The sequence below is a fragment of the Podarcis cretensis genome, assembly GCF_951804945.1.
Source record: "Podarcis cretensis genome assembly, chromosome: 14".
NCBI classification, from domain to species: Eukaryota; Metazoa; Chordata; class Lepidosauria; order Squamata; family Lacertidae; genus Podarcis; species Podarcis cretensis.
This window is the reverse complement of record NC_137183.1, coordinates 12,229,771-12,248,389: the sequence shown is the minus strand read 5'-3', so window position 1 is coordinate 12,248,389 and position 18,619 is coordinate 12,229,771. Positions and strand designations below refer to the sequence as shown.

Below are 18,619 nucleotides of genomic sequence, written 5' to 3'. Positions count from 1 at the left end.
CTTATTCTGCTTCTTACTCGCTGGCCTGCCTTTTAAGTTCTGCCCTCCCTTGCACACCTATGGCCCCTCCATCCCTCCACTGGCCATCCCTCTCTTCTCCCCACCCCCCGCCGCCCCACAAAGGTTCCCCACGAGGGAGCGCGATCCTCGGGTCCTCCCAATCCTTTGAGTTACGCGCTCGGTATAAGGGAATGCACGGGGAAGTAATGTGGAGACGCCCAGAGAGAGGAGGAGGGAGTTGCTGGAAAACGATCCAGCTGGATCTCACATCAAGGGGCAGCGAGGAGAACCAGGGAGAAAATACTGTTCCTGCTTCTTGAGCTCTTCCCCCACCCCCAGCCCCTCTTCCTTCTCCCCTCCCCAGGCTGCCCCTAGACGAGCCAGCGCCGCCGGCCGGCCAGCCTCTTGGCTCCGCCTGTGCCAGCAGCCCGACGCGTTTCGCTGCTAGGAAAAGGAGGAGGAGGCGGCGGTTTGCTACTGCATGTGGCGGAGCTGACCCGGCACTGGGCTGGGAGGAGGAGGAGGAGGAGGAGGCGGACCGGACCGGACCGGACCGCCCTCCTTGTCCCTCCCTCCTTCTCCAAGTAATCTGGGCGCCCGACTTCTCGCAAGCGGCCGAGACGAGGCGTTTGCGCTCTTGGAGACGCGGAACCCGGGCAGCTGCTCCGCCGCGTCACCATGGATTCGGATTCCGGAGAGCTGAGCGAGGGGGAGCTGGTCTCTTCAGCAGGTAAAAAAAGAGAGAGAAAGAGGCCGACACTTTTTTGGGAAGAGAGAGAGGCTCTTGCCTAGCCCGGGCTGCTGCCACGAGGGAGGACCAGGGAGGAAAAGGGCAGGCAGTTGATTTGGCGCTGGGGCGCGCGCGTTTCCTTGCCCGCTTCCAAGCCACCGCAAACTGGGAAGATCTAGGGAGGGGGGTCGGGTTATTGCTAGAAAGAAGAGGGGCTTGGAAGCGGCACTCGTACCTTTACCCCCGGCTCTTTTGCACCCTGAATGAATCATATCCATCACCACCGCGTTCAGTTGGACGTGGGCGGGTCTTCTGTGGAAGGTTGCATCTCTTCAGAGTTCCTGCATGGTCTTTGGCGGCTGGGTTGGGAGGAGGAACGTACTCTGTGCATGCTCAGAGAGGCACGGTGTTGTTATTAGTGGCGCGGTGACAGAGGGTTTTGAAAGGACGGGGTGGAGGCTGTGTTAACAGGAGGATATATTCTGATATGTGAGCAACCCGTTGCCTCCAGAATGAATTTCTGCCGGATATGCAATTAGTTGTCTCTGGTGGAACAGCAGCAATTTCAACATAACAACTTATCAAAACATATCATATTCATTATTTCCCCCCTTTTTCCATCCCCAAAACCTCCCCCCTCCCCCAGAGACTTCCCTGAGCTCCTCTCTCTGATTTCTCAACACATATTATTCTCTGCATGTTATAAAATTATGCAACTCCTACGTTATCTATCTGCCATGTTATCAATCAATAAATTTGTGTGTGTTTATTCAAAACCTGCCAAGGAGTCCAATTCATTTTGTTGTCTTTTTAAGTAATTTGTAAAAAGTTCCCGTTCTTGTTTAAAGTCACAGTTGTCCTTATCTCGTAGTTTGTATGTCAATTTAGCCAGTTCTGCATAATCCATCAGTTTCTCTTGCCACTCTTCTTTTGTAGGGGGTTTCCTCATTCTTCTTCCATCCTTGTGCTATCAAGACTCTTGCCGCTGTTGTTGCATACATAAATTAATTCTTTATTTTCCTTGGCAGGTCTTGTCCTACAATCCCTAACAAAAATGCTTCTGGTTTTTTAACAGATGTCATTTTGAACATTTTCTTCAGTTCATTATATATCATTTCCCAAAACTTTAAAACTTCTTTACATTCCCACCACATATGATAAAAAGTCCCTACTACAGAGGCATATAGCGCTTCTAACAATGGAAGGAGAACATAGCCTTCATGACCGTAGCAGCCATTGAAGCTTCCTCTTCCATGACGTGTCTGTTCCCCTCTTAAAGCCATTCAGGTCGGTGACCATCACTGCATGGCAATCTCATAGAATCTAGTCCAACCCCTCACAAGGCAGGAATATGTCCCATCCAGCTTGGCGTTATCAGCACCATGCTGTAACCAGCCGAGCTATCCAGGCTGAGCTACCTACTTTGTACCTAATATGGAACCCTGGATTCAAATCCCGACTCAGTTATGAAGCTTAGTGGGTGAGCCTCGGCTTGTCACAATGTCTCTGCCTGGCCTACTTTGCAGGGCTGTTGTGATGTGGAAAATGTGTGCTGCCTTGGACTGTTTGGAAAGAAGATGGGTGGTAGTGGGGGTTTTTAAGAACAACAACAACAACACCACAAATATGTTCCCTGGCTGGAAGTTGCTGCTTCGTGTTGTACTTCACAACTTAGGCACAAGCAACAAAGGGAGAAGAAGCCTTAAACAGACTCAGACCATTGTTCCATCTAACTGAGTATTGTCTTGCACTGACCGGCATCAGGCAAGGAGACATCCGAAACATCTGCTCTATCCCTGAGCAGTGTCAGCATTTGTTTGAGAGGTGCCTGGAAGCCCCACTTCTTGTGGCAAAATTTTTACCTGTGCTTCCTGCCCTGCAGGGGTTGGACTAAATGATTCGTGGGGTCCCATCCAACTCTACAATTCAGTGATTCCAGATGTGGGGGATGTTGGCGGTTCCTTGGCAGTTTGAGAGAGACTCCCCACAACCGCCTGCTTTCATGTAACCTGTTCTGAATCTGACCGCTTAGGCAGTTGGGGAACCTACAGTCCTTCAGATCTCACTGGACTGCAGCTTCCCTCATGCCTGAGCCTTGCTGGCTGTGGCTGATGACTTTTGGAGTCCTGCAACACCTGGAGAGCCACAGATTAGCCATCCTTGCCCTCAAAACCTCTCCATGCTTACTCCATGATTCGGCTGCCTTGCAGCCTGACTGAGGTAGTCTTCCCCCACTCCCAGTTGGTCCTGTCGATCATCCACGTGCCAGTGTGGTGTAGTGGTTAGAGGGCTGGACTAGGACCTGGCAGACTAGGGTTCGAATCCCCCCTCTGCCGCAAAGCTCAGTCAGTGACCTACCTTGCAGGGTTGTTGTGGGGATTAAATGAGGAGGCCGAGATAACTATGTACACCACCTCCAACTCCTTGGAGAAAAAAGGTGGGATAGAAATGTAATAATAAACAGGTGGGATTTAGAAAGCTGCCTTTCTAGAGAGTCAGACCATTGGTCCATATAGCTCAGTGCTGCATGCACTGGCTGGCAGTGGCTCTTCAGGGTTTCAAATGGAGGTCTGTGCCAGGCCTACCTGGAGGTGCCAGGAATGGAGTCTGAGACCTTATGCATGCAAAGTTGATGTTGCCATTCAGCTATGGCCTTGTGGCAGTGCTAGAAACTCAGATATATATAAGCTAGGTGAGAAATGGCTCCTTAAACCAGGGTTGCAGTCACCAACATGGAATGTCTAGTTGCCATTTGGGGGCCAGGCAGCCCAAAAGCCGTATTTTTCAATACAACTTTTTTTGTTTCTGAAATTCAGTCTGATTGGGCAGATAAAATATAATGGGTGGAATTCTACAGGATGTGTTGCCAGTGTGTGAAAACAGTCAGGGTTCCAAGGATCCCCAGGCATGGAACTCCAGATGGTGGAGACATCAGACGCTGCTATCCTGGCACCCTGGCGCCTGGTGAATTTTGAACGCTGAGGACGATGCTGTAATAAAGGAATAAAGCAAGGTGTCAGTCAGCCAAGGTGGGGACGCAGGCGGCGCTGTGGGTTAAACCACAGAGCCTAGGACTTGCCGATCAGAAGGTCAGCAGTTCAAATCCCCGTGACGGGGTGAGCTCCTGTTGCTCGGTCCCTGCTCCTGCCAACCTAGCAGTTCGAAAACACGTCAAAGTGCAAGTAGATAAATAGGTACCACTCCAGCAGGAAGGTAAACGGCGTTTCCGTGCGCTACTCTGGTTTGCCAGAAGCGGCTTAGTCATGCTGGTCACATGACCTGGAAGCTGTACACCGGCTCCCTTGGCCAATAAAGCAAGATGAGCGCCGCAACCCCAGAGTCAGCCACAACTGGACCTAATGGTCAGGGTCCCTTTACCTTTACCTTTAAGTCAGCCAAGAGTTTGAAATGAGCAATTCTAGGGCCGACTCTAAAGGAAGGTGGCCTACTACAAAGGCTGCTCATAGAATCATAGAATTGTAAAGTCGGAAGGGACCAGGACACTCATCTAGTCCAACTCTCTGAAATTCGGGAAGCTTTTGCCCAAAGCTGGGCTGGAACCTGCAGCCCTGAGATCAAGATTCTCTTGCTGTACAAACTGGGCTATAATGTTGGGGATTTGGCTCATTGGCACTGAAAGAGTGTCTCGCAGTTGGGTGTGATGTGCAAGTGCCCTCAGATATGTTGTGAAGGTGGCTTAGTGAAGATTTGTGTTTAACAAGAGCATAGCTAACTTGGGGTGGTTTTGTCTTCTACAAGGCTTCAACCAGCCTGAGTGTCGGTCCATGTCACTACAGTGGTACCTTGGGTTACGAACGCTTCGGGTTACAAACCTTTGGGTTACAAACTCCACAAACCTGGAAGTAGGTGTCCCAGGTTGCAAACTTTGCCCCAGGATACAAATGCAATTCCTCTTCCGGAGCCATGAGAGGCCTATGTAGGGAATGTACGTCTCGGGTTAAGAATGCTTCAGGTTAAGAACGGACTTCCGAAACGAATTAAGATCGTAACCCGAGGTACCACTGTATAACAGACAGCCAGTGCAGATCTTTCGATGCTGGTGTAGAACTGGGTGCCCCGCTAAGCACCCTAGCAGATGAGTTTTGCGCAAACTGCAGCTTCCAAACCAGGTACAGCATGTTGCAGTAGTCTAGTTCTAAGGTTACCAATATTGGCCACCATTTAAAGCGGGGTAGTCAACCTTTTTATACCCACTAATGCATCTTTATTGATGGTAAACGTTCCTTACCGCCCACCAGTGCTCGATGGAAGGAGGATTCAGCTTGTGCCGTAGAACCCTCTACCGCCCACCTAGAATCTTGAAACTCCCACTAGTGGGCGGTAGGAGCCAGGTTGACAACCCCTGATTTAAAGGCTCTCCATGTGCTTGCCATTTTGTTAGATGTTGACAGCCCAGAATAAAAGACAGGGTTATAGACTGCAGTGGAATCTGGTCCGGAATCTGCAACTAGTGTGGAAGCCAGCGGCCAGGATCCTCAAAGGATCAGGTCACCAGCAACATGTCACTCCCTTTGCTGGGAGAGCTTCACTGGTTGCCAACTGTAACACAAAGTTCTTGTGTTAATTCACAAAGCCTTAAACAATTTAGGCAAATTGGTTCTTCACGTTCCATCTTCATCACTGAGATCTTCTGGTGGAAGACTTTTGGTGCTCCCCAATGCCCCTGAGGTTCAGTCATCCTTTACCAGGGTCTGAGCCTTCAGCATGGCAAACCCTGCCCTGTGGAACTCCTTGCCAATAGACGTTCAGCAGGAATAATCCCTATTTACTTTTTTAAAATGTATTGTTCAGACAGGTCTTTGGAATGTTTCTCTTTTTTTTAACCAGTGGGTTTAATCCAGCGCAAGTCCTACTCAAAGTAGACCCATTGAAATTAATGGGCATGACTATCTCGGGTGTATTTATTTCAGTGGCTCTACTCCAAGTTTGGATACTTGTTTTTATTGTTATTAATGTTTTTACCAATGTTGTTATGGTTGTGTTATTGTTATGTTGCACACCACCTTGTTATAGTTCCTACTAGTGAGGGGTGTTTAACACTGCCCAGGAATTTGTTGAATATTGTGAGTTTTAAAAGGGTAGCACAATTTGTGAGTTTTGACCCATCACGCCAAAATTTGGGCAAAGTCCGCCGAAACCATGTTTTGGTCCTCCATCTTGATTCAAAATGGAACTCAACACCCAGACAGCAACTAAAACAGGCCCCCCACCCACCTTGGAATCCTTGTGCTGAGTTTGGCGAGAATATCTTAAGAGGCAGCCAGAACTTTGCGAAAAATGGATAAATTCACATTTGGGACCACCAACTTGGTTCAAAATGGCGCCCAGCATCCAAACGTTGATAAAAGCTGTGGCTTCACCTCAGGAACTCTCATGCTGAGTTTGGCAATGAGAGGCAGCTGAACCTATGCCAAAAAATGGGCAAAATTGCACCAAAGTGACATTTTGGCCCTCCATCTCGATTCAGTGTTTTTTGTTTTTTTTTAATAATTTTTATTAACTGACCAATAACATCAAATTAAATCACATCATAAAAATTCCGAATTACAAAGCCAAATTTTTAAATTTTGTTGGGGGAACCCATACTTCAAGATCCAAAGGGGAATTCAGATCATCTTCTTATTACTGCGTTAATGTCCAAATCAGTCCCAATCAGTCCAAACAAAGTTCATAATTCTATCCAGTCTTATCTTGGTGTTGCCACATCATATCTTGTTCGTATAATTTCTCTTTTTCCTTTACGATCTCTTCTGTTAGTCTCCTTAAGCCGATAGCAAATGTAATAATCCTGTGTGGATTTCCCGTTCCTTCACTAAGTCCAGATGGTTTCCATATATCTCCTTCGTAGATAACATCACTTTATCCATCGTAAATTTTGGCATTTGTCGCTCTTAAGTCCCACCGAGGAGTTGATTCACGATATGTAAACAACTCTATTTCTCTCTTTCTCCTCCCAGACCCAAGAGCTCCCACAATGCCTCACAAAATGGCGAACGGCATTTTTTCCTGACTGCGTCACTCCAAAACTCTTAGCTTTCCAGCTTCATCTTGAAACATTGCTTTGGATCGAAAGTTTATCTCCACACAGCCTTAAATCCACAGCTTAAGTCCTTAATTTCTGACTCATTAGGGGAGGGGGATTCTTGTTAAATCACATAAAAAGGTAGAGGCAGGTTTTTCCCCCCCTCCCCCCTCAGTCATTACCGTATCTTGACGTTCTTCTCGTATTTTATTGTTGTCTTGTTATCAGAGATCTCTTCTGTCAGCAGTATTTACTCCCCTTTTTCCTTGATGTATGTGCAATTAATCATGTCCAAATTATTTCTTTTAAAGATCATTGCAACCAGCGGCGCGAATCGGGGACGGCGTCGAGGAGTGCCGAAAATCCCACAGGAGGGCTTTGTGCCTAGTGCCCCCACCCCCACAAATTCGGGGGTGGTATAGGGCACAGCAGGCAAGGGCCGTCCCCCCCATAATCCTGGGGGGGTTAAGGAGGCTAATTACCCCCATCATAGCCTCCAAATTACCTCGTGTGGGTCGGAGAGATGTTATTGTCAGCCATCTTCCGCTGCGCCACCTAGTGGCCCCCCATCTCGATTCAGTGTTGACACTTTTGGGTTATATGGGCCATTGATTTGAATCAGTGTGCAGTTTCTCATATTGCCGATATTGCAGTTTTTCTTTTCTTTTCAGGGCCCAGAAAAGAAGTGTTGAAAGTTAACAACAAAACAAAAACCGACTTCCGGTACATTTAGACTCTTTTTCTTCACCTTCATAAAGTCTCAAAAGATGTAGGATAAAAAAGATGTCTTCACCTTCTTTGCCTCCTCCCTGAGAGTGATTCTTACTCACCATAGGTGACCAAAGAAGGGACTCTTTACACTTACAGATAAATGTTGAGAACTCCCTTGTAGGGCAAAAAAAATCTTGCATATGGCTAAGACACTGTCAATTGCAAGGATTCAGATTTAGAAAGGCGGTTTCTTGTTAGCTAAATAAACATTTGCGCCAATAAATGGACTCATCTAAACAACAAGAAAAAGAAACATGCCTTAAATAAATAAGAAATGAAAGCCTGATTCTCTCTCTTAGGATTGTATCCTGCTAAGTCCTACTCAGAGTATCCCCATTGACATGAATGGGCCCCAGTTAGTTGTGTCCATGAATTTAAACATTGGTTAGGCTGCAATCGTAACCCTACTTGCCTGGGAGTAAACCCCATTGAATTCAATAGTGGAAATAGTTGAGATCTCACTAATTGTACTCTAGTGTTTCCCTAAGCTAGAATGGGATATAGCTCCCTTTGTTCAGTCTTGTGGTAAACGTCCCCAAGGAAGAACAAATTCCACTGGTGCTAAATCCTTTATCATGGGTGGTATTCTGACTCTTCCAGCTAATTTGGAACAGATGAAAAGTGGGCATGGGCATGGTGCGACGACGGAACTCTGTTTCACAGAGAGACTATAAACCAGCTGTTTTCCATGGATGGAAAACAGATAAGGTTGGGGGGAAAGCCAGCGGATGGAGAAATGTGTTTTTCCTCCCAGGTCAGTTCCCTGTGTAGTGAACAAATCAAATGAGTCACTGTTAACACATTGGCAGTGGGATAGAATTTCTCATAAAATCTCCCTGTTGGGTCTGTCATGGTACCTCGGCATGCGTAGCAGGCTTTCTGACATTTCAAAGATGAAAATAGGTACTCGTGACACTACAATTTCCATAGCAAGCATTCAAACACATAGACATACACACACTGCTATTGTACTTTAGTGTTGGCTCTGTCCCACAATTGGGCCTTCACTCTGCCATTACCGGCTGCCCACCGGCTGCATAACCAAAAGCGAGTGTGTTCTTCCAGTTAAAGATATACTTTATGTGATCCGCCCTGAAACCTTTGGGTATAGGGCAGTATAGAAATAAAATTAATACTATTACTACTACAGTAGTACCTCGGGTTACATACGCTTCAGGTTACATACGCTTCAGGTTACAAACTCCACTAACCCAGAAATAGTGCTTCAGGTTAAGAACTTTGTTTCAGGATAAGAACAGAAATCATGCTCTGGCGGTGCAGCGGCAGCGGGAGGCCCCATTAGCTAAAGTGGTGCTTCAGGTTAAGAACAGTTTCAGGTTAAGAACGGACCTCCAGAACGAATTAAGTACTTAACCTGAGGTACCACTGTACTACTACTACTACTACTACTACTAATAATAATAATACTAGAGGGGGAAATATATTCATCCTGTCACACAGTCTTATTGTTTGAACCACACAATGAAGATTCAGAGAGCTTTGGGGCTGGAGCCTGGAGCTGTAAAGCCCCGTTGACACTGTAGATTTAATGACGTAGCACCCCACTTTAAACAGTTGTGTCTTATTGCAAAGGATCCTGGGAACTGTGGCTTGTTAGTAGACCACTTGTTCCCCTCAGAGAAAATTCCTAGGGTTTCCCAGGAAGGATGACTGAAGAAGGAAGGAAGAGGTAGCTCTTTCTGAAGGGCTGAACTCCTCACTTGCAGAGAGCTTTTCTCCCCTTCCTCCTCTTCAGATTTCGGTCCGTCCCACACTCACGCCATTTCCCCCTCCCATTTTTGCCACCCACCAGCATGGTGCCAATGGGAGATTGCCTCCCAATACAACTACCAGGCACAGTTTTCCTTAGGACCTCAGCAGGACCTCTCTGCCTGCTACAACCCAATTGATCTTTGCATATCTTAAATCTTGCCTGTTAAACGCTCAAGGATGTGGACAAGGGGCTTGGATCGGTCAGGACGACTGCTTGCACCCTGGACCCTTGCCCCTCTTGGCTGATAAAAACCAGCAGGGAGGGAACAGCTGGCTGGGTCAGGGGGGTGTTCAATGCCTCTTTATGAGAGGGGATGGTCCCTGCCTGTTTGACGGAGGCAGTGGTAAAACCACTCCTTAAGAAACCTAACTAACTACCGGCCAGCGGCGTAGCATGGGGGGTGCAGGGGGGCCAGCCGCACCGGGCGCAACATCTGGGGGTTAGGGTTAGGGGGTGCAAATCCACGGGTTAGGGGGCGCAAATCCATGGGTTAGGGGGCACAAATTACTTGCCTTGCCCCGGGTGCTGCCAACCCACGCTACGCCACTGCTACCGGCCAGTTGCTAATCTCCCTTTCCTGGGCAAGGTTCTGGAGCGAATGGCCGCAGACCAGATCTAGGCGCCTTTTGAAGAAACTGATTTTCTGCATCCATTTCAATCAGGGTTCAGGCCCGGTTTTGGCACAGAAACTGCTTTGCTCCCCCTGTGTGATGACCTCTGTCGAGAGAGAGAGAAGGGAAACATGTCCCTGTTAATTCTCCTCGACCTCTCGGAGGCTTTCTATACCGTCAACCATGGTGTCCTTCTGAAGTGGCTATCTGAACTATGGGTGTGTGACACTGCTGGTTCCCAGAGGGTGTTGCTTGGGGAATGCTTTTCAGCCCCGTCAATGTGGGGTTCCACAGGGCTCAATCCTATCCTCCACGTTGCTTAACATCTACATGAAAGTAATGGATGGGGTTATCCGGAGGTTCAGAGTACGTTGTCAGCAGTAAGCTGATGACACTCAGCTCTATTTCTTCTTTACGTCTGCAGGTGAGGCAGTGGAAGTGCTGGACCAGTGTCTTGCCTCGGTAATGGACTGGATGAGAGCCAACAGACTGAAACTCAATCCAGATAGAGGCAGTTAGTGGGTGGTTCCCTAGACCAGATGGGTGGGCGCTTGCCTCCATTTGATGGGGCTACAGTTCCTCCGAAGGAGCCGGTTCGTAGCTTGGGTGTCCTCTTGGATCCTTTGCTGTTGCGCAAGGCTCAGGTGGCCTGGAGTGCCTTCTATCAGCTTTGGCTGGTGACCCAGCTACGCCCCTATCTGGACAGGAATAGCCTAACTACTGTTGTCTATGCTCTGGTAACCTCAAGGCTAGATTATTGCAATGCGTTATATGTAAGGCTGCCTCTGAAGACGGTTCAGAAACTTTAGCTAGTGCAGAATTCAGCGGCCAGGTTGCTCAAGACGGTTTGAGCCTATTACACCGATCCTGGTCTGACTGCACTGGCTACCAATTAGTTTCCGGGCCCAATTCAAAGTGCTGGTTTTGACCTATAAGGCCTTAAATGGCTCAGAACCGCCATACCTCAAGGACCCTCTCTTTCCATATGAACCTACCCCGGACCCTGAGATCATCTTCTGAGACTTTTCTTCATGTGTCACCTCCTCGAGAGGTCCAGAGGGTGGCAACAAGAGAACGGGGCCTTCTCTGCAGTGGCTCCCCGTCTGTGGAATGCTCTCCCCAGGGAAGTTCGCCAGACGCCTTCATTATACACCTTTAGGTGCCAGGCAAAATTCCTTTTTAACTAGGCCTTTGGTTGATCCAATTGACATCCTATGCCCTTTTAAAATAGGTTTTTTTCGGGGGAGGAAGTTATTGGGTTTTTGTTTACATTTTTATTATATATTTTGTGGTTTTATATTTTGGTTTTTTCCCCCATGAACCGCCCTGAAACCTCTGGGGATAGGGCAGTATATAAATTAAATTAACAACAACAACAACAACAACAACAACAACAACAACAACTTAACGTCATGTCCGGTTTGACCCTTAAGTGTTTATTTAGTCTGGAGCAGCACATGTTGTTAAATCGTTTTACTCTTCCTTCATCGAAATAAAATAAAGCAATGGTTTTGCTAACTGCTTGTTATTCGTTTGCCACCACACAGCAGGTTTCTCTGAGAGCAGGTTTTTTACTCTGCTCTCTGCTCGCCCACGTCTTTACTATACTCAGTACAATACGCGGGTTTCTGGGAATGTTTGATTGTTATGCTGTCAGTCATTGCTTGAAGGCAAAAACAGAAAAAAGGGACAAAAAGATCCTTGAGAGCTGGTTTCTGGAATAATAGCCAGAACTACCGTGGCAGAGTCACTAGGAGGGAGGGGTTCGGGAACACAGGTTTGGAGAGCTGAAGTGGATTCAAGCATCATGTCATCAAATCTGCGCAATAAAAAACTTTTGTGGTTTGGAAAGTGGCAAGGAAAATGCACCCAAAATTGTTGGGATGAATGAAACGTTAAAGGGAAGTTCTGGAAGCACCCTTCAAACGAGTCGGGGTGAACGATACTTGTCCAGGGCCGAATTTAGGTTTGATGAGGCCCTCAGCTACTGAAGGTAATGGGGCCCTTTATATGTCCAGCTGTCCTTTGTCAACAGCAAATTGTCACTGTTTTTTGTGTTGAATATATGCTATATGTGGGACTTGACATCTTTCTGCAGGGCCTGCAAGACAGAGCTGTTCCGCCTGGCCTTTGGTTTGGACTCAGTCTGACCCTTATGTTTCCCTCCCCTTATGGTTTTGATCTATGGGCTACTTTTAAAATGAGGCTGCATTTTAAATTGCATTTTAACCTGTATTTTAAATTGGTTATAATTATTGTTATTGTTGTTGTTGTTGTTATTATTATTATTATTATTATTATTATTATTATTATGTTTTTACTGTAATTTTAATGGTGCTAGCCGCCCTGAGCCCGGCTCTGGCTAGCGAGGGCGGGGTATAAATAAAATTTATAATTATTATTATTATTAGGTAATTTATGGATCTAATAGGTATCTAAAGCCATTTGCACATAACAAATAGGAGCCTACACAACACAAAACACTGTTGCTGTATGTAGGTTTTATTTTATTTTTATTTTATTTGTTTTTTATCTTATATTTTGGAACTGTACTTCCAGGTTTTTTTCCCTTTAATTTTTGGGGGCCCCCAAGAGAGTGGGGCCCTAAGTTATAATTTGTTTAGCTTATACGTAAACCCGGCACTGTGCTTGTCGTCCAACTGCCCTGTAAGCAGGTCAGAAAGGAATGCTCAGGGAAGACCGGATATAATCTAACTTCCACGGAAACTTTTGTGCAAGCAAATCCAGAGGAATGCTCAATATGTAGGAGCCCATAGGCCGAGAGACTGAGAGCAGCATTCCTCTGTCAGATGCTGGAGGCTTTTAGCCTGCGAGGTCAGAGGTGGATTAGCCTAAGAGCCTCCCAAGTGACTTGAGGATACAAGACTTCTCATGAGCATAGCTCCTTTTGTGCATCTTAAGCCTTCTTTGGTGTCAGGCTGAAGTACAGGTTACATGCGCTTCAGGTTACAGACTCTGCTAACCCAGAAATAGTGCTTCAGGTTAAGAACTTTGCTTCAGGATGAGAACAGAAATCGTGCTCCGGCGGCGCAGCGGCAGCAGGAGGCCCAATTAGCTAAAGTGGTGCTTCAGGTTAGGAACAGTTTCAGGTTAAGAACGGACCTCCAGATCGAATTAAGTACCATATTTTTTGCTCTATAAGACTCACTTTTTCCCTCCTAAAAAGTAAGGGGAAATGTGTGTGTCTTATGGAGAGAATGCAGGCTGCGCAGCTATCCCAGAAGCCAAAACAGCAATAGGGATCGCTGCTTTCGCTGCGCAGCAATCCCTCTTGCTGTTCTGGCTTCTGAGATTCAGAATATTTTTTTTCTTGTTTTCCTCCTTCAAAAACTAGGTGCGTCTTGTGGTCTGGTGCATCTTACGGAGCGAAAAATACGGTACTTAACCCGAGGTACCACTGTATTCAGCCGTGCCAGATTTCTTAAGGTTTTGGGTGTGGCAAAAATGCCCCTTCCCCTGGAAAATTGTCTGCACTGTGTGGAGAAAGTGGAGAAAGGAGGTCCTTTGCTCCTACAGTCATGCCTTGGTTTTTGAAAAGCTCAGTTCTCGAACATTTTGGCTCCCGAACGCCTCAAACTCTGAAGTGACTGTTCCGGTTTGTGAACTATTTTTGGAAGCCGAACGTCCGACGCGGCTTCTGCGGCTTCCAATTGAGTGCAGGAAGCTCCTGCAGCCAATCAGAAGCCGCGCCTTGGTTTACGAACGTTTTCGGAAGTCAAACGGACTTCTGGAACAGATTCAGTTTGAGAACCAAGGCATGACTGTACTCTCCTAATAGGAGAACTAGGGGCGTACCAATGAAGCTGGATATTGGAAGATTCAGGACAGGACTTCTTCACACATTGCATGGAATTCACTCCCTCAAAAACTAGTGATGGCTCCCAACTCAGATGGCTTTAAAAGAGTTTTAGGCAAATTCGCGGAGGTTAGTGCTATCAAAGGCTACTAGCTGCGGTGGCTATGTCAGAATGCCTCTGAATACCAGTTGTTGAGAATTCCTATTGCTTCATGTCATGTTTATGAGCTTCCAGGAGTCATCAGGTTGGCTGCTTTGTGAATAGGATGCTGGACTAGATGGGCTGGATAAAGCGGGGCTTATCTGACCCATTAATGCCCAGAGTGGACAAATTTTAAGGACCTCTGGTTTTTGGATGGCCTCTAAAAGGACTTTTCTTCTTTTCCTTCAACGAAAAACCTTGCCACCGCTTCATGTTGGCTAAGCCGCATTGCGTTCCTGGCACAGGATGCCCCTGGGAACAGGGCAGTATCATGACCCAACATTGTTTTCAAGGGCATCCTTGAGGAAAATGTGACTATCCATATTGTGGCTCTTTAGCAGCTTCCCAGGCACAAGCTAGTGTGCGCTCTCTCTCTCTCTCTCGCTCTCTCTCTCATATTTCTTTTCAACAACAACAAATCGTCCTTTCCCCTAAGCACTCCATGGCAACCAAAACTCCAAAACAAATGGCAGGACAAACCTGGTTGAGCCCACCTGCCATTTGACTCTTCCTGCCCTAGAATTGACTCCCAGCGCTGAACGTTACTCCTGACCATGACATGCTTTTCTTATGTAAGCGCATGAAAGATGTGGCACCCGCCTTTCGCTTAATTTCCTCTTCTCTTCCCGTTCCTTCCCAGCCACCCACACTTTTACATCGTGTCTCTCAGACTAGAAGCCATTATCTGAAATTGCACACGACCTTGAGTGCTTTGGCAGAAAGGCAGCATGGATTGCAGTTTGTTCATTTACAGAGGAGCCCAAAGCAGGGAGATAGATCCGTCAGTGCAAAATCCACAGCATCCAAGGAGCTACAAGTGCCGCAGAACTTGCACCCAAGTCCAGCAATTCTGCCGCACCGCACAATCCACACGCACGGCTCCTGGCAGGCCCACCGGCCCCGCCCACCTCAGGGCAGCCAATCAGGGACCCAAGCACACAGCACATGCTCCAGGACGACAGCCAGAACAAACACATGTGGTGCCAGCAACACCCAATCACACAGATATTGAAACCCCTCATCCCCATCATGCATCACTCTGTGGAGTGTGAATTGGCCCACCCTTGGAAGCGGTGATGCCTCTGCAGGGTCATCCACCAAGGCCGCAACATGTGAAACACAAGTGGCGTAGCGTGGGTTGCTGGAGCCCGGGGCAGACAACCCGCCGATGCCACCTAAACACCCCTGCACCTGAGCCACGTGGGACCAAGCTGCACTATCTGCCTGCCTGTGGGCAGGGGGGAGCCTGGCTGGCCGACGTGGCCCTTGGCAGGCAAATCTCCCTGACACCCAGGGAGAAGAGCATGGGCCAGGCCACGCTGGGGTTGCCCCTCGCCTGTGTCCCTCTGTCTGCACCCTCTCACCGTTTGCCAGGGAAGGGTGAGGATACTCATGGAAGCCGGCACCTGTGTGGGGGCACCTGGTTGCGCCCCATCAGAAGTTTGTGCCCTGAGCCACGGCCCCCATGCTCCCCCCCCACTGTGCCACTACGAAACACCACTACCACAGCAGCGAATGCAGAGGTGGCAGCTAGACAGTCTCCAAGCTAGATGCATTGGCAGGTAGTTCCACCAACTGGAGCCAGTGTGGTGTAGTGGTTAAGAGCAGTGGACTCGTAATCTGGTGAACTGGGTTCGCTTCCCCGGTCCTCCACATGCAGCTGCTGGGTGACCTTGGGCTAATCACACTTCTCTGAAGTCTCTCAGCCCCACTCACCTCACAGGGTGTTTGTTGTGGGGGAGGAAGGGAAAGGAGAATGTTAGCCGCTTTGAGACTCCCTCGGGTAGTGATAAAAAGGGATATCAAATCCAAACTCTTCTTCTGATGGAGTGGCTTGAGACCTCGACCTCAAAAGCTCACCTTGGCTTGTGGAGTTTGCTTGCCTGAGCCTAAGGAAGCTGTTGCCCCATATCAAACCTCTGGAAAGGCTCCCACTGCGTAAAACTGCGTCACCACATACCCAACACTTTCATGGGAGTGCCAGCTTCAAGGCGGCGTCTGTCTCCTGCCAGAAACACCTGGGCTCCTGCTTCTCCTAGCTCACCTGCGTCACCTGCAATATTCCTTGCCAGCAGCTATGGGGGGAGGTGGATGACTTTGTACGGGAGGCTGCATTCCAGTCATGCAAAAGACAGCTTTTTACACACACACCCCTCCTCATTCTTCTAGGCAAGCAAGAGGCGTTATTTTTCTCCCAGAACAGTTTGTGGAGCAGGATCAGTGAGGGGTTCTGACCTGGCGGGAATGGGCTGAGGAGAGTGCCAGGGAACAGACAGAGAATCCCGAACCCTCCAACATGTTCTCCGATGAAAATAGAGACATGCTCTTTAATAATTCTATTATTTATACCCCCACCCATCTGGCTGGGTTTCCCCAGCCACTCTGGGCAGCTTCGAACAAAATATTAAAATACAATAATGCATCAAACATTAAAAGCTTCCCTAAACAGGGCTGCATTCAGATGTCTTCTAAAAGTCTGGTAGTTGTTGTTCTCTGGTGGGAGGGCGTTCCACAGGGCGGGTGCCACCACCGAGAAGGCCCTCTGCCTGGTTCCCTGTAACTTGGCTTATCGCAGCGAGGCAACTGCCAGAAAGCCCTTGGCGCTGGACCTCAGTGTCCGGGTAGAACAATGGGGGATAGTTACTTATCACCTTGGCTTGGGGGTCACGTAACTCCATACCCTCCAACAGTTCTCCAGTGCAGATAGAGACGTCTTAAGGAAAAGCGGGACATTCCGGGATCAAATCAGAAACCGGGACAGCTTCTGTAAATCTGGGACTGTTCCTGGAAGATAGGGACATTTGGAGAGTCTGCTATCCCATATAGCTACTTTTCCCAGGGAAAGGGTGCTTGTAAGGGCCCTTTTAAAAGCAAGCACTTACTGTGTAGCTTGGCTCTACCTAATGCAGATTTTGCACGTGGGGGTTCTTCATTGCCACCCAGGAAAATGACAGCAAAGTGTTTCAAGGGTGGAGAGCCAGGCCTGACCCCATCCAGCTCTGCTTTCGATTGGCATGTGTCTCTTGTTTTAAAATTGCCTCTTGCCTCTGCTAAAGCGTGGCTAAGAGATGCTTAGGCAACCGTTGCATATATCATGATACGCTTTGCGTATTTGCTAACCCGGCGACACCCACGCTGTCCCGGCAAAGTGTGAAGCGTGGTATCTGAAAAGAGCTTACCGTTTGTGTGTGCAGGCACAAGGGAGGGAGGAGAAGCCTTATGTTACGGCGCTTCTCCTGCCCTTACGAAACCCGGTGCTCAAATTACAAAATTGCTGTGTAAGTCGGGGAGAGCTTGCATGTAATTAGCGTTTCAGCTGCATCGCATCTCGGAGCTGGAATGGCTTCATCCTGGCCCCGTGCCCTGCCACCCACCGCCGCCACCCCTTACCCCCCCCCCACACACACACAGAGAGACGGGTTTGGGAGAACTTCAGCCAAAGTCCATGGACATGAAGCCCGTGACAGCCTGACAGCTGGAAGCCTAGACAGAGTTTGCACACAGCAGCAGAGTTGTCTCAACCCATTATCTGCCTTGTCCCAGGATTCTGTCCATTGTCAGCCTCAGCCTTCCGAGCAATTTTTGTCTCTTTCCTTCTGGCACGAAAAACGGCGATGATGATGACGGTGATTAAATTACATGATGGATCATCTCATCTTGATCAGAGGGCGGGGGGGGGGCGAGGGGGAAGGGAAGAAAAAGGTTGCCAGTAAACACAGTATCGGATTTATACGTTATTTATTATCATAACTAAGGCTCTAAAGCCACAGTATAATTTATTTGTTTTGTCCAGTGCTTTTTATTATCTAATTTGCAATGCCTAAGAAATCATTTTTCTTTAAACCATTTAACATGCTTTATGACCAGCATTCTCATCGTCCCTTTTTTTCTTGAATGGGGGGGGGTTGTAATTGAAACCAGTTTCGAATTATGTCTATCTCTTACGCAGAACGGACACTTGCGGCTTTTCTTTACCAAATTTCCCTCCCCATGTGTAAGAATTTCCTTTCCTGGGATGGCGTGTCCCTCTAGAGAGCTATGTTTAAGTTATTGGGATAAATTTAAAAAGTGCTTAGTTAAATTCCACTCGACTTTGACATCTTGTTTGCCAGCAGCAAAGGGTTTTTTTTTGGGGGGGGGGGTGACAATCCAGTTGGGGGTAGCTCAGTTGGTAGAGCATTCCACTCTTCAAGGCAGGGTTGTGGATTCAAGTCCCATGTTTTGGCCAAAGATTTCTGCATTGCAGGGGGGTTGGACTAGATGGCCAGAATCACTCTACAATTCTGTGAGTCTGTGAATCCAGCAATTCTAGTAGAGGGGTGGCGAACCCCTGTCCTTTCAACACCCATCCTAGCTGAAAACTGGCCGTGCTGGCTGGGTCTTAATGGGAGCTGGTGTTCAGGAACATCGGCAGAGCCAGTGGTTTATCACCCTCTTCTGTATGAACTGTAGAATCATAGAATTATAGAGCTGGAAGGGTGGTAAGCCTTGGTGGGCTTGAACCACCAACCTTCTGGTTAGGAGCCAGACACATTGACCTGATACCTTCACTTGCCCTTTTACAGGTGCCACAAAATAGGTAAAGGTAAAGGGATGCCGGATCATTAGGTCCAGTCGTGGCCAACTCTGGGGTTGCGGCGTTCATCTCGCTTTATTGGCCGAGGGAGCCGG

At 47.9% G+C, this 18,619-nt stretch overlaps 1 protein-coding gene across 1 annotated transcript in view; it reads left to right on the top strand.

The window, feature by feature from the left end:
- Positions 1 to 389: 389 nt before the first annotated feature.
- The window catches only part of TNFAIP8L3 (TNF alpha induced protein 8 like 3), a 57,853-nt gene continuing 39,623 nt past the window's right edge, over positions 390 to 18,619 (top strand). The window contains exon 1 of the mRNA XM_079953515.1: positions 390 to 730. Coding sequence (XP_079809641.1) covers positions 679 to 730 — 52 coding nt within the window. The 5' untranslated portion in view covers positions 390 to 678. The remainder of the gene's footprint in view (positions 731 to 18,619) is intronic.